General features: G+C 39.9%; 1 protein-coding gene across 1 annotated transcript in view; it reads right to left on the bottom strand.

Annotated features, from left to right (window-relative positions):
* LOC149196610 (uncharacterized) overlaps positions 1 to 13049 on the bottom strand; it is a 31412-nt gene extending 18363 nt beyond the window's left edge. Inside the window, exon 1 of the mRNA XM_089408368.1 lies at positions 12901 to 13049. Within this exon, the coding sequence (XP_089264494.1) occupies positions 12901 to 13049 (149 nt within the window). The remainder of the gene's footprint in view (positions 1 to 12900) is intronic.
* Between the last annotated feature and the right edge of the window lie 3097 nt (positions 13050 to 16146).

Genomic DNA, 16146 nt, shown 5'->3' with positions numbered 1-16146 from the left:
AATTAAAATCAAAAAGAGACTCATGGGAGAGGTTTCTCATAAGGAACCATTTTGAAGAGTTAGGAGAAACTTCTGGAGGATCCCCTCAAGTGCCAAAAAGAAGTAGAAGGAAAATAGGAGAGGGGGTTAACCAAGAAACCACTGCCCAAACAGAAACCATTGTTCCTGATACTACTATGCCTGAAACAACTGCCCAAGAGGAAACAGTTCAAGACCAGTTTGATGAGGAAACTGATATACAGCATTCTGGACAGGATATTGATCCTGGATTTACTGAAGATGATAACCAAACAGCCCAAGGAATTATCTCTGAAACCCTTTCAGAACTTGCTCAAGAAATTGCTCAGAAAAGGAAAGAAGGGAAGAAGAAACGTAAGCAAGATAAGGGTAAATCTGTAGTCCAAGAAACTACCCTCATTCCTGAAGATGTTAGTGAGGAAGACACTCAACCCTTAGCTCAGAGAATGGCCAAACTTCACAAAACTGCTCTTTCCAAAAAGGAGACAAAACAGAAGCAAAAAGTACCAAAAGAAAAACAACAGAAGGTACCAAAAGAAAAACAGAGTGCTACCTCTGTAAGAAGGAGCAGCAGATTGCAAAATAGAAAAGTAGGGGCCACAAAGGGTAAACAGTCATTCTTCATTGATTTAAGCTCACCTCAAAAAGGTACTGCAAGTCCTCCACACGCTGAGCACATTGAGACTTCTCCTCCACGTGAGGAAAGTCCGTTTGAACATGAACTTGAGCATGAACATGGATCTGAATTTGATTATGAACCAAGTCCCAAAAAGTCACCTGAAGTGGACCCGGAACAGCAAAAAGTGTATAATTATCTGGAAACATTGGAGCAAGCAGCCGCTGGCCCTAGTAATGTTCAGCCTTTAGAACAACAAGTCCACTCCTTGAAACAGGAACTCTTTGAGATTGAGGTTCTAAATCGACATATCACGCAAGAAAATGAGAAATTGAAAGAGCAAGCCAAATTGGATAAGATGATTCATGATAACACCATGTTACATTTGGGCCTGTGGCAAAGAAATAACCAGAAGTTAAGGAAGAGATGCAACAAGCTCAACAGAGCCTTGATCAACCTAAAGTTCAGATGCTTAGTAAAGAAGCCAAGGGTGAATGTGTCTACACAGAGAAAGAAGAGGAGATTGGATGTCTTGGCAGAGGCATCACAGCAGGTTGATTGATCAGTGTTTTTGCATGAGGACATGCAATACCCTCGTAGTGGGGGTATGTAGAGTCCCTACTTTACACCTTATCCTCCATCATTACCTACTGTTTTCATCACTTTCCTCTCTCTTTTACCTCATTTTCCACCCAGATCATTACATTAGTTGTCATTAAACATGATCAAGTGAGCTTTGCTAATGGATAATTGTTTTGTTTAGTTTTTGATATACTTGCAGGTATTCCGCAGCTTTCTGCTGATTCCGCAGCCATCTGATGATCCCGCAACCATTTTGTTGTTCTCAAGGTTCCACGTGCTATTTTGCAGAATGAGCCACGTGGGCATGTTGGAATATACATGCTCGAGGTTCCTGTGCCATCAGTTCAGCCGGCCACGTCATTTGTACCTCCGGTCAAAGGGGGTCAAGTTTCGGTCAAATAAAGACAACTCAACGTGGATACGTAAGCCGTTTGATCACGTCGGTGGAAAGGGTGACCTGTCCATGTTTTGAAAGCCGTGGGGGACATGATCTAATGTTAGATTCATTGCCCATATCGACCAGACCGCCAGCTTGACCACGAAACCTATGACGTGTTAATTGCACCTTTAATACGCATGACAGTTAGTTCATTTTTTGTTTTTATGTTTACGTACTAGGCCATCTTACAGATGCCTATATATACCTGCGTCTACGTACGCTAAGGTTACCTTTTCAGATGTTGTAGTGTATGTATTTGTGAGAATTTTGGCACGTTTTCAAAACTCTGTTTTTGTAAGAGCTGTTCCAGCACTTTTGGATTATGTATCTTTGCATATAAAGTAATGGAAACGCTGTTTTGAAGTCTTAAGAGCATCTGAGTTTTCTGTGGATAATATGAATGGAGGGCCCCTGTTCGTATTAACCTTGTAAAGTATTTTCATGTTCATATTTCTGCAATTTCTTTATTTTACAAACAGAATTTCTTTTCTTGAGTTATGTACAGCTTGATTTCTCTTTGTTGCTGCAGCCTTTATTTTCACTGATCAGGTTTACTTCTTTGCAGGTTTTCACCCGGGATTAAGTGTGTTGTGTTTGCTTTAAAATCTAATGGTAGTTGCAGTTGTCTTGTTCATGATGCTGCCCTTTTTACTCTGTTTTCTAGACTAGTTTTAGCTTAGTTTTACAAGTTGGATGCTAACTAATTTATGCTCTCTTTATCATGAATGGCTTATATTTCAAGAGAACAAAACACTAATTAATTGCAGCTTGTATTTGAGTAGTCTTGGCTTGTGATACTAATACTTTTTCCACTTGTTACACATAATCACATATGTAAGAAGCAGTATGTTGGAGAAGGCTTACTAGTGTTACAATTTGTCAATTAGAGTAGATTAGAGTTTTTATCAATTCTTGGATTTGTTTTCAGCTACCTCCTAATCGTGTTTTACGCAGTACTATGTGGTAGAAGCAGGGAGTTAGGAGGAGATAATCATTAACATCAATCCTTGAAGTGATTTTCTTGTTTCTTTTATTTGCAGCAGTATGGATAGAGACTAATGCCATTAGAACGTGGTCATTTACTTTCAAGTCATTTTGATTTATTCATTTCTTTCAAGCTCTTCTTCTTTACGAATTCAGCAAGTAATTAGAAATCACCTTCACACACACACTTTCACTCATCTAGAACTCACTTTTCACACACTTGCACTCATCTGTTTATAATCATCACTCCATCTTAGGAAGATAAGTTAACCATAAACAACACCCCCAAACGACAAAAGCTCTAAGAAAGTTACTTAAGTACATATAGTACACCCTCACTTCATCAGCTTATGAGCCCCGGGTTGACAATTAATGACATCAATTTAGGAACACTAAATTGACTAAACAGTTTCCAGGGTATATTGGCGTCTAATGATGTGGTTTCTTGTTGTGTCGTTTTTATAATGTTGATTCATTCTATGATGTGATGGTTATATTATCAAGAATGTGATTAACTAACTGAGTTAAAAGAATCATAGAATTGATGCAAGGTCACATCAAAAAGTTTATGTTAATATGCCACAACAGTGGTTGTTAATGTTTATCTGACTTACTATTCATTTACTGAAGTTACTCTATGTAATGATGAGGATTCTATCTTATGGTTAGCGACAAATCTAGAATAGTAAATTGAATAGTTACTCGTGGGTAAATTCTGTAAAATTTTCTAACTCTGTGCATTTTCATGCATGGTTATTGGGGGATGTTACAAGTGGTATAAGAGCTGAAGGTTGCAAAAATGGCTCCTTTGGGAATTGTTAATCAAAAAAGAAATCAAGGTATGCTACTATTTGGCATCATCTCAGGTATGAGTCTAAAAATCCACATATTAATAAATGCAATAAACTACTTTTGACATGAGATGCATGGTGCATGTTTATAACCGCATTGAAGAATAGTAAGTAATAAAGTCTGCTGCAAAACTATGTTCATGACATTTGAATCAAGATTAGGATAAATGACAATAAACCTTTGTTACACTTATGAACAATCCTGAGCACTAACTAGTGAAAGTGAGAATTGTCTACCAACCTTTACATGTGTGATAACATTAATGATACATTTAATGAACATAATTTAAGTTATCGTGCACTATTTATAAAGGATAAATGAATATTATAGTGATTTTGTGTGAAACAAAAGCATGTGTAAAAGGTGGGAGGGGTTTTCCTTGAATAGTACAATAGGATGTTTTAAAAGATATTGAAAGAAGCCCTTTAGATTAAATATAAAATAAACAATGAGTGGAGTACTGAGACTTGACTGTAATAGCTAGTTGTTGATTGAGTCTTGTCATGGTTGCATTAAGATGGTTGGTAGCATTGATTAGTTAGTGTTGCATGACTAAATATTAAAACATATGCATGAATTGGGTTTGATTTAAGCTTATTGCAAGTTATTAAAAAGTGATAATGGTAGTTACTTCATGTACCAATATGTTGCTGATAGTACACTACGGGAATTGGAAATGTTTGGATTGCTATCCTAACTGTTATTTCCATTTACGCATTGATGAATATTTGTATATACTTTTATGCATGACAATATTGTATGCATGAAACTAAAATGGTTGCGAAAGTTAATACTTGTTTAAACAATGTATATTTATGACTAACATTGTTGATGGGATTAAGTATGGGTAGCTTAATGGAAACATGAAGACCCATGAAGGTAAAATGTTGCAATGTGAATTGCAATTGCAAATGAGAGAGTATAATGTTATGATATGAATGATTGTGCTATTTGTAAAATTAGAATGTATACCACCTGTATGTCAGTTATGTTTCCTGTCAATCTAGATATTGTGGACCCATGTTGTATGAATGCATGATGTACATAAACTTTTCTTTTGTTTTTAATGATAATGTGCATATGGTTTATTATGTAAATTGTTGTGGGAAAGTGTGCTAAAAAATAATTTCACATGCAAGACAGTTGTGGATAGTTGTGAAAGGCTAGGAGGCCTTAGGTTTATGGTGATTGTTGGCCTAGAGGGGTTGATGGAACTTGCCTTCTCAGATTTCCTCTCCCTGGAGATAAGATAATATCAATAAGGGAAAAGTTTTTTCCAAGATGGTAATCGGCAAAAAAGCTTGAGGCAACTTTGTTGATTTGGAGCATGTTGGAGGAGCCCCATGTTGAAAATAGCAACAAGAAATGCTAAATATAGAAGTGCTAAAAATAGCATTGTTATAAATAGCATTTCAGGATACATTCCAATTTTAGTTAGTCCCTGAAATAAAATTGAGAATTAAAATTCGAATTTGATCTTAGAAGTTGTTTGAAAAATAATTAATTAATTCATCTTGAGTTAATTAGTTGGAGAAAATCAAACATGAAGTCTATGTGAAGACATGCAACAATTTTACCTTTGATTGAGAAAGTTATCCCTTGATTAAGGAGATCAGGATGAGTTGTACTTTGAGTTGTAATTAGTTAGCTTAGTTAACTGAGTTAAGTCCAGTTAGATTAGTTCCAACAGTTTGTGGAATTGATTGTGAGTTCGGTTAGTTAATGCATGCATGCATGTAACTACTGCACTTCAGATAATTGAATATTCTCTCATAAATAACTCATGCATGTCAGCTCAGTCAGAGACCCAATTGAGATCAGATTATGGGACAATGTACTATCAGTTGCTGGAATATTACATTGAGGATATCTCTTGCATCCAGAAGGATTCATTCCTTGGAGATTGCGTAGTTACTTCTGAGTTTGGTGAGTTGTGTGAGAGGTGAATTCACATAGGTGGTAGCCAGAGGACCCAAGAGAAACTGCACAAGGAAATAGGAGGCTTGGAGGATTGAAGGAAGGCATATGTTTTGTCTATTCAGTCTAAAGAGCTGAATAGCTTGTGAGCTAAAGCTTTGTGTAATCCGGACATATTTCCACTTGTATGATAATACAGAGATCAGGGTTTTTAGTTGAGGATTTCCCCAGAGTATTCTTCTATTTTCATGTGTGATTGATTTCTCATTCTCTGTTATATGTGTTTTATTTGATCTTGCTCAAAATCGATCAAGCTTCCACAATTTTGTTTATAGAAGTAGATCAAGTATTTTCCTTAGTATATTGCATTATCTGGTGAACTAAAGTGGGAAATTCTACATGGTATCAGAGAAAAGGTGATCAAAACGAAGAACAATATACAAAGAAGGGAGAAGTTTGAAGTTTGAAGTCCCTAATTATAGAAATCGAATTCTTATCACATCTCAAAGTTCACCAATGGCGTTCAACGGTTTGAGACTCGAGTATGCCCTTGATGGAAGCTCGAATTATCTGGCCTGGAAGGATCGCATGGAAGAAATATTAGAGGAAAATGGTTTGAAGGACTTCATTGATTAAGAATTCCCCAAGCCAGAAGCTACTAATGCCCAAGAACTAGCGAAATGGAAGAAATGTGTAGCTAAAGCGAGGAGGATTCTTCTGGAGGGAGTTCGAGACCACATAGTCTCAAGTCTCTGCGGGAAGGAGACACCATTTTCAATGTGGAAAACACTGAAGGATCTATATCAAAACAATAACGATCATAGGAAGCTGGTGCTGAAAGGCAAGCTTCAGAAAATCAAGTGTGAAAAGGGCGACACGATCTCTACATATCTAAACAAGATCACCACCTGCATGGATGAGCTTGGAAATGTAGGGATCACGACAGCCAATGATGACATGGTGAGTCTTGCTCTCGTTGGTATTCCTAAGAGATGGCATAGCTACCAAGACTTGGTAAATGGAAGAGAGAAACTGCCAAATTGGGAACGACTTTGGTCAGATCTGATGCAGGAGGAGATAAGAAGAAGCACCAAAGATCGATCTTCATCAAAGCAAGATAATGAAGAAAATCTAGCCTCAGCGAGTAAGGCAAGGAAAGGGAAGGGGAAGGCATCCCATTCTAAATCGAGTTCTTCCCATGGTGGGAAGAAGATTGAAAAATCAAAAGTGAGATGCTTTCATTGTCACGAGGTGGGCCATTATGCTACGAATTGTCAATAGAAGAAATCCAAGAAGGGATCCTCAAAGGGATCATATGGTGAGGCACTGACCTCATAGTTCGAATTGGATTTCACCCTCATTGCATGCATGGCTTCATTGATGCTGGGTTGTGTTTGGTACCTGGACAATGGAGCCTCATTCCACATGACCGATGACAAGAATCTATTTAGTACCTTCGAGGAGAAGGACCTCGAGATGCGCATCAATATGGGCGATGATGGAAGGTACCGTGTTTCAAGTGAAGGTACGGTTGTATTTCAGAGGGAGAATGGAGCTCCTCTCACCCTGACTAATGTAAAGTATGTGCCTGGTCTGAAGAAGAATCTTATGTCTATCGCTATGCTGGAAGACAAAGGCTATGATGTAGTCTTTAGTAAAGGAAAGGAATTCTTGATGCATATCGGCACTGGACAGACCAAGAGGATTGGGATTCGAGTAAAGAATTCTACAAGTTGGAGGTAGACAATTGTGCTACATTGAGTTGCAAAGCTGAGTTGGTGCAGAGCCAAGATGTTGGCAAGCTATAGCATAGAAGATTGGGCCACTTGCACCATGGGGCCTTGAAGATCATGCAACAGATTTCTACCGAACTTTCCAAGCGAAAACTGGAGCAAGTGGACACGTGCAAAGGTTGTACCTTGGGTAAGTATGTGAAATATTCCTTTGAGGATCGAGACAGTAGAGTTGGATCAACCTAGATCGAGTTCATATAAATGTGTGTGGACCATTCTCTACAACCTCCACTGCTAAAAAAAGGTACTATGTTATTTTTATTAATGATTTTTCTCGTAGATGTTGGATCTACTTCATGCAGAAGAAGGATCAAACCTTCTCAAGGTTTTGTGAGTTCAAAGTCTTAGCAGAGAAAGAATCTGGAAATAAAATAAGGGCCTTATGAAGTGACAATGGTGGAGATTATGTCTCCCAACAGTTTAAGGAAATCTGTGCAGCAGAAGGAATTAAATAGGAGTTGACGGCACCCCATAACCCATAGTAGAATGGGGTGGCCGAAAGGGAGAACAGATCGATTGAGGGAGCAGCTCGAGCGATGCTGCATGACCAAAGCCTACCACTTCATTTGTGGGATGAGGCATGCAATACATAAGTATATTGGCAGAATAGAAGCCCGCATCATATACTAGGAATGAAGACACCAGTTGAGGCATTTTCCAGGAAGAGACTAGATGTGAGTCACTTCACAATCGTTGGATCATCATTTTATTCCCATGTGACCAAAGATGCCCAGAAGAAGCTAGATCCAATAACTGAGTTGGGGATACTTGTGGGGTACACTGATACACCCCACAACTATTGGGTGTTCTTGCCTACCAGTCAGAGGACAGTGGTACGCAAAGATCTGAGGTTCGATGAGCAGAAATCCATGCTAGTGTCCCTTGAGAGGGAGCTGAAGTTGCATGCAGAGGAGGAACTTTTGGTTCTTAAGGAGGAGGAGCCTCAAATTGATGCGGAGCACTTGCATGCAGAGGATCCGGCAGTGGATACATCCACTCATGCAGAGTCTTCTAGATATGGGTATAAATGCTCAAGGGAAGCTAACAAGTTGATGCTGGATGCAAGAGAGAATGTGGGACAGCCATCTTCTTAGTGCAGATAGAGGAGATAACCCGAGCGGTACACTGGTTACATGGCCTTGGTTGGGGAGTGTGTAGAGACCGAAACTTCTTCCTTTGAGGAAGCAGTGCAGCAACTGGTGAGCTCCAGTATTGCAGCAATGATGCTGCAACTCCTGGGACTCCTGGGACTCCCTTCTTTACTTTTATCAACCTGGTTGTTCATAACAAAGTTGGAAGCGACAGTGCTATATGCACAAGTACTAGCTCTTACCACAGGCTGTCACTTTATCAGCTAGCACAAGTCTGCTAGGAGCTTAAGCCAACTTCTATGAGCTCTTAGAAGAAGTTTTAACTGTGATGGATGAAAGTTAACTCAAAAGAGGCTAGTCTACTTGTAAAAAGAAGCTGAAAGCTTAAAGGAAATGCAAACCCTAGCAAACCCTAGTTTTACCGGCCAACCCTACTGGTGCAAGAAAAGAGATGAAAGCTGTAGAAATGGATGCCATTGGATCTTGGAAAGGTAAAATGCATGTGACTAAGCTACTTCTGAAGTAAAATCTAGAAAAAACATCTTTTTGTATCTTTGAGTAATTTTGCAGAATTATTATGCATGTGCTTTAACGATTTTTTACTGTGCAGAGGTTGATTGGCAGAAGGAAATAGAGTAGACGCTTGCAGGAGGTTGGGAAGGTGAGAAGAGGGCCTAAGGTGTCCCTAACACCCTTTCAAAGAGTTTCACAGTGATTAGATCTCGAAAAACTGCTCACATGAACTTCTACAGGAAGTTTGCGGAGGTTCTACAGGATGTTCTATAGGAAGAGCCGAAAGAGGATTTTCGAGGGTTGATGGTGGAAAAAAAGGTGGGAAAGTGGAAATGGAGGATGGAAGAGGATTTGAAGTGGTCTAGGACCTGGTAAATGAAGCTAAGGAGTGATGAAGGTGGTTGGACTTGTTCAAGGATGGAGGGAGCAATGCTGCACAAGAATGTAGAAATTAGGGCAAATTGGAAAAGTCTGGCAAATGAAGGGAAGGCATCTTGGATTATGGGTTGGATCAGGTTGTATGATGGAGGAAAGATAGGTAGTGATGTGTTACAGGTTCTATGCATACTATTTTCCAAAACTGATCGAGCATAGACTGAAGAAACCGGAGATCTATCTATTTTGACCTAATATGACCTAAAAACCAGAAACATGATGAACAGAAGTTTATAGACAAGGAATCATGCAAGATAACTATGGAAAATAAGCAAGAATAGATCTAAACATGCAAGTATAACTGGTTTCAACTTTTACCAACTAAAAATCTAACACTAGCAATTGCATGGAAAGGCAAAAACAGTGTTTTTGTGGCAGCAAGTATGCCTTGGTCTCGGCTCATGGTCCCAAGGAGGGAGAGGTGAGATCAAGGATTGCTTGATGGCCTTTTTGTAGATATTTTCTGTCTCCAAACTTTCAAATCAACTTGAAGCACTAAAATCTATTTTAATGATCAAAAGCAACCTAAGTAAAAAAGCAAGATCTTAACCTAGATAACAAAAATTATTCTATGAATGCAAGAAAAACACATAAAAGTACACAAAGGAGGTACTGGCACCTGGGTTGGGCCCAACCCCAAGAGCTACAACCTCCTATGAAAGCTCAGAGCTGGTGCAAAGTGAAATTTATCTCCATTACTCAAAAAATAATCATGTCACAAAATTGTTTACACCAAGAGCTCGAAAATGAGGTGAAATGCAGAGCTGCACTAAAGTGCAAAAAAAACTGTTCAATAGCTAAACTACCAAGGCTTTAAGCCTTCCTACTTATGCACCACAAGGACTCCCATTAGCCCTCCTTAACTTTAGGAACTTGGCTACTCAAACTGTAGTTAATCAGCCACTTCACAAAATCTACTCGGTTGCCCCTTGAAATCATCTTTGGTGGGTTGTTGAACTCCGAGCTGATGGTGGAGAACTCGAGGAAGGGGTCATTTAGTGCAAGAGACACCCTTCCTACAATTCCTCAGCCTTGTTCCTTCGCATTTGGTTGTTAACTTGGTCATAAATGCTTGACCTTGGTCCAAAAGATGCCCAAAAATCTGCAATAATCACGTATTAGACTTTGTGGTCAAGTGGCTATTCTCATTCATTCAATTAACATAAATATATTCAAAAGCATGCATAGAAATATGAAAAATGGTGGATTAATCGAGAATAATAGGCAAATTGAGCCCAATAAGTTACCCATTTTTGGGGCTCATCATCACCCCCCTGCTGAATGTGTTGCTCATCGTCTGAGCAACTAATCTAGCTCATCATCTTTGATTGCTTTGATTGCCTCTATGACATCCCAAGCTTCTGAGGTGTTGTCCTCTTCTTGGTCATGAAACCCTGCTTTTCTCTCTACCTCCTCCCATTGCCTATGTTCTTCTTCTTCTTTGACACCCTTCCTACAATTCCTCATCCTTGTTCCTTCGCATTTGGCTGTTAACTTGGTCATAAATGCTTGACCTTGGTCCAAAAGATGTCCAAAAATCTGCAATAATCACGTATTAGACTTTGTGGTCAAGTGGCTATTCTCATTCATTCAATTAACATAAATATATTCAAAAGCATGCATAGAAATATGAAAAATGGTGGATTAATCGAGAATAATAGGCAAATTGAGCCCAATAAGTTACCCATTTTTGGGGCTCATCATCACCCCCCTGCTGAATGTGTTGCTCATCGTCTGAGCAACTAATCTAGCTCATCATCTTTGATTTCTTTGATTGCCTCTCTGACATCCCAAGCTTCTGAGATGATGTCCTCTTCTTGGTCATGAAACCCTGCTTTTCTCTCTACCTCCTCCCATTGCCTATGTTCTTCTTCTTCTTTGATGAGCCCATGGTGGGCCAACTAATTTGGGATCCCTTCATTTAGCTTTGTACCACATTCAATTAAGGACTAAAGAAGGAAATACGGGATGCTCAGTTTCTTGGCTAGAGGCAAGTCAATCCCATGCCTTATTCACATAATAACCTGAAATGATATTCGTAGATGATGCTAAACCAACCTTCACATGTGATGTACTTCATAATTTAATAACTAACTTCACTCTAGAGAGGAGGCAAGCTTGTCCTTCTAACTCTGTTTTTGTCTTCTACAGGATGCTCCTCGGGCAGAAAAAATGTTTTCTTAGCAACTTGGCCCAAGGATCTCTCTTCTTTGCTCCAAGGGAGCCCCAATGGTAGACCAGTAATTCTACTGATGAGCTCAGGGGTGAGTTCTAGGGTCAAACCCCTAAAACTAACTGTGGCATGTGTCTTTGAATGCGGTCTCAGGGACATTAAAAACTCTTCAGTTATCTCCTCATCATGACCCTGAATTTTGTCAAAGAAGGATATCCAATTTGCTCGGGTGAAAAGGTCCACCACCTCAGGGTGCTCATGCAACTTGCTAGAGTCCGAGGGTTCTTTCCTTATGAATCCTCCTGGCATGGTGTTGAGTGCTCTTTTTATGTTTTAACCAGAAGAGAAAATGATTAGGAAAACAAACAGTCAATCACTGGAACAGAGGATAGCTGAATTCAGTTTCTTCTGAACCCTAGAAGGAATTTCTCATGTGGTCCTTACAATATCAAATAGCAATAATTCCCTTGTTTTAAGATTGTTGTCACCCAGAATTTGACTGTCTGTTTATGAAAAGAAAAAAAATTGTTTTTATAGAACAGAGCATAGGGACACAAGTTCTCTTCTTAGCACATAGATAGATATGTAAATTCAATTTTTTCACATACACAGGGTGGCCTCTACTATTGCAAGTATCTTCCTTATAGGAGAATTTAAAAATGATGAGGATATTTCGGATTGCAGAGGAAGAACTGGGTAAACTCAGTGAAATATGCAGGCAAACTTTCACGCTTTTTCTCAATCCACAGGCAGACTTTTACTCTCATTTTTCAAACTAATGTCATTCAATTCACCACCTTGTACAAATAAATCATGCACAAAGAAGTTTTTTTCGAGCCTACCTCATTTGGAGCTTCAAATTCGATGAAAATTCCTGGTTTCCCTTCCGTAGAGCTATCCTTTGCCTTTCTTGTAGAACCCTTCTTGTAGAAGGCTCCCGATTCCTGTAGAATGAATCTGTGCTTCCGATAGAGCCCGATAAGCGAGAGATTTTCGAAATCAGGCAGAAAAAATAGTGGAGGATGACTGGTTAACTGTTCTCAAAGTGGTGGATATGTACTCCATTCGAGAACGTCGTGAGTGTAGAATGAAAAGAGGGTGGTGCATGTTTCGACTAAGCGTCTTTTAACTGCAACATGATTCATGGTGAGGGGATGAGGTGGCCGGACCAGACCATTGATCCGATGTCATAAACATAATGTTTCTACGTGTTTCTAACCGCCATCACCTCCTCTCTCCTGTTATCCACCGCCACCACTACCATTCCTGACGATTTCTCCCTGAATGGACACTACACACATGCTGGCTGCACATCTAATCGGAAATTTTGAATGTAACAGGGCTCATTTGGATTTCACGAGGATATGTAACTGGTCGAGAGTGGCTAGTTGACTGGCGACCGATTCCACTCAATCCAAACCATTCCCATAGTCATGCAACTTTTAAAATATGAGTTATGCAATTGAAGAATGAGTTTAGGCACTTACCTGCGTGGTCGCGGCCGTGTTATGCAGATTCCAGGATTTGGAACCCATTCCTTCGTTTGTTGTTGCTGCATGCACACTGCATGCTTGGCCTCGGTTGCTACTGATATTATTACGTTGAAGAAGAGCTCCATGCATGTCTCTTCTGCCATGCTTTGTTGTCCCTGTCTCTGGAGTATGTCTTTCAGAGGGATCAGCTGCTACAAGATTCCTGTAGGATGTCCTGTAGTTGCTTCTCCTCTTGGAATGCAAGCTAGAATGAGTAGGGCTATACTGCTAACGAAGGTCTCGGTTGATGAGGAATCTAGATGGAGGGTAACAGTTATGGTGAGTGAAAAATAGTTGCTTGATTTTTCATTAAAAAAAAAAATTCTGGCAGTATGAAGAAAACAGGGTTTCTGTGTGTGACTGTGTAGGAACATAAAAAATGAGTGCAATGGAGGTGTATAGAGATGGAAAAAGGGCGACATATGGCAATGGATGGAAGCAGGGATGTTTACAGGCCTCATAGACAGTTTCCAAACCTTCGAGTCCTCTTCTGAGACCAATTTTGGCTTGTTTGTAGGTTCTACAGGATCTTCCTGTAGAAGACACAGAACTTCCTGTAGAAGGTGAAATATTAGCTCGAATGAGACCAAATCTTAGGAAAGGGTAGTGTTCATGGAGGAATGGATTATGAGGGATGCTTGTAGCCTAGTGCTGACTCTATCTTTGTCTTGTGCGATTCTCCTAACCTACAATGTCTTTCCTACAACCTGCAATTATTCAACAGAAATTAGGTTCTTTTTCTCTTTTCTTCTTTCTTCTTCTTCTTCTTCTTCTTTTTTGAGACAACTGGGGCACATCCAAGGAGTTTTCACCCTCACTGTCTTCCCTGGGTGCCTCCAATAGGTTTTCACCCAAGGATCTTTTATTTTTATTTTTTTTCTGTTTAAGGTGTGGGTGGAGTGGAGACAGGGGCCTACTCCACTACCAACACTGATTTATCCAGAGTTTTAATGAATTCCTGCTTAGAAAGGGGCTTCCTGTAGATTTTCAATCGATGTCCATTGATGAGCATGGGGATGGATTTTTCATCAATGGTCCTAATAAGGGTTGAACCATTGTCGTTGCATTTCTCCACTGTATATGGCCCCAACCATCTTGTCCTCAGCTTTCCTTTGAAATCCTTGTGTCTTGAATCATATAACAACGCCCAATCTCCTGTCTGAAATTTCTTTTCTTTAAGGTGTCGATCATGCCATATCTTCCTTTGAAGTTAGACCACCTTTGAGTGGAGAAGGGCCTGCATTCTCTGTTCATCTAGTCCATTCAGCTGAAGTAATCTTTCTTGTTGTGCATGGTTGAGATCTAGGTCCAGCTGCGCTGCCAACCTCAATGTGTTATATTCAAATTCTATGGACAACAAAGCCTTCTTCCCGTAGACCAGCTCATAAGGTGTGAAACTTGTTGTAGTTTTCCAAGTAGTGTTTTAGGCCCAGGTGGCCTCAACCAAGCGATCTGCCCAATCTCTTCTGCTGTTGCTCACCACTTTAGTCAAAATTTCTTCCAAAGCTCTGTTAGTGACTTCCACATGTCCATTTGCTTGCGGATGATAAGGGGTGGAAGTTTTGTGCTTAATCTTATGTTGAGCGAGCAGGTCTTCAATTGGGTTAGAGGTAAACTGACTTCCTTGATCTGTGACTAACTCTCTTGGGTAGCCAAACTTGTAGAAGATATTTTCCCTCAAAAACTCAGCCACTTTTTCTTTTTTTGTTGCCTTGATTGCCTTTTTTTCTGCCCACTTTGTCAAGTAGTTCGTGCACACAATGATGTAAGACTTTTGGTTTGAAGGAGGGTTGATAGGATCCACAAATTCCATGCCCCACTTCTCAAATGACTCGAAAGTCACTTGAGGTTGGAGGGGCATTTCATCCCTTGGAGTTGGTTTCCCCATCCTTTGACATTGGTCACATTGGCTGATGTATCTCCTGACATCTTGATGAAGAGTGGGCCAATAGTAGCCTGCCTATAGAATTTTGAAAGTGTTTCTTTTTGCTGAAAAGTGGCCTCCACAAGGCCCATCATGACAGGTTAGGAGGATGTCAAAAACTTCCTCCTCCCTGACACAATGCCTCAAAAACTAATATGGGCCAAGTTTGAACAGGTTGCCCCCAATCCATGTGAATGGGGCACTTTTTCTCATGATCTTGCCTTTCTCTTTTGAGGATAGGTGTGGCGGGAATTGTGCTGAAACCAAGTAATTCGCTATATCAGCAAACCATGGAGAGAGTACTGAAATAGAAAATAGGTGTTCATCTAGCATTTGATCGTCCGCCATCCCTTCTTCACCTGCAGACAAATCTAGTCTAGACAGAAAATCAGCAACAACATTTTCCTTACCTGTCTTATCAACAATGGTCAAATCAAATTGCTGCAATAAAAGTAATCATCTAATGTTACGAGCATTTACATCATGTTTATTCATCAAATACCTAATTCCAGCATGATCAGTGTGTACAAATGTTTGATACCCAGTGATGTAGTGTCTGAACTTGTTTAGGGAATGGACTACAACTAGGAGCTCTTTCTCGGTTACGGTATAGTTTAACTCTGCCTTGGACAGGTTTTTACTGACAAAATATATGGCATATGGTAGCTTCTCTTCAACTTGTCCTAAGGCTTCTCCTATGGCTTCGTTCGAGGCATCTATGTGAATATGGAAAGGTAGGGCCCAGTTTGGACCTCTCAAGATTGGGGCAATTACCAACCTACCTTTCAACGCATCCAGAGCCTCTTGACAGTTTTCAGTCCATATAAACTCAACATCTTTCCCCAAAAGACCAAACAATGGAGAGGCCAGCTTACTAAAATCTTTAATGAATCTTCTATAATATCCTGCTAAGCCTAGAAAACTCTAGACATCTCTTACCTTTTGAGGAGGTAGAACCCTTTGGATGATAGCAATCTTGTTTGGATCGACCTGTAATCCTTGTTGATAAATTGTATGACCTAGCACGATCCCTTCAGTCATCAGGAATTCACATTTTTCTGGACTGAGGGATAGGTTCATTATTAAAACTTTTCCCAGGTTAGTCAATGCTTTTTGGAAGTTGGACCCATAAGGAGTAAAGTCATCCATATAGATTTCTACCAAATCATGAACCATCTTAGCAAATATGCTCAGTACTGCTCTCTGGAAAGTGGCAGGAGCATTACATAACCCAAAGGGAAGGACCCCGTAGGCAAAGGTACCCCATGGACAAGTGA

This window comes from Pinus tabuliformis, chromosome 2_2 (assembly GCF_031772625.1).
Source record: "Pinus tabuliformis cultivar Carrire ecotype Pingquan chromosome 2_2, CPIR1, whole genome shotgun sequence".
Lineage (NCBI taxonomy): Eukaryota > Viridiplantae > Streptophyta > Pinopsida > Pinales > Pinaceae > Pinus > Pinus tabuliformis.
This window is presented reverse-complemented; position numbering and strand designations above follow the sequence as displayed.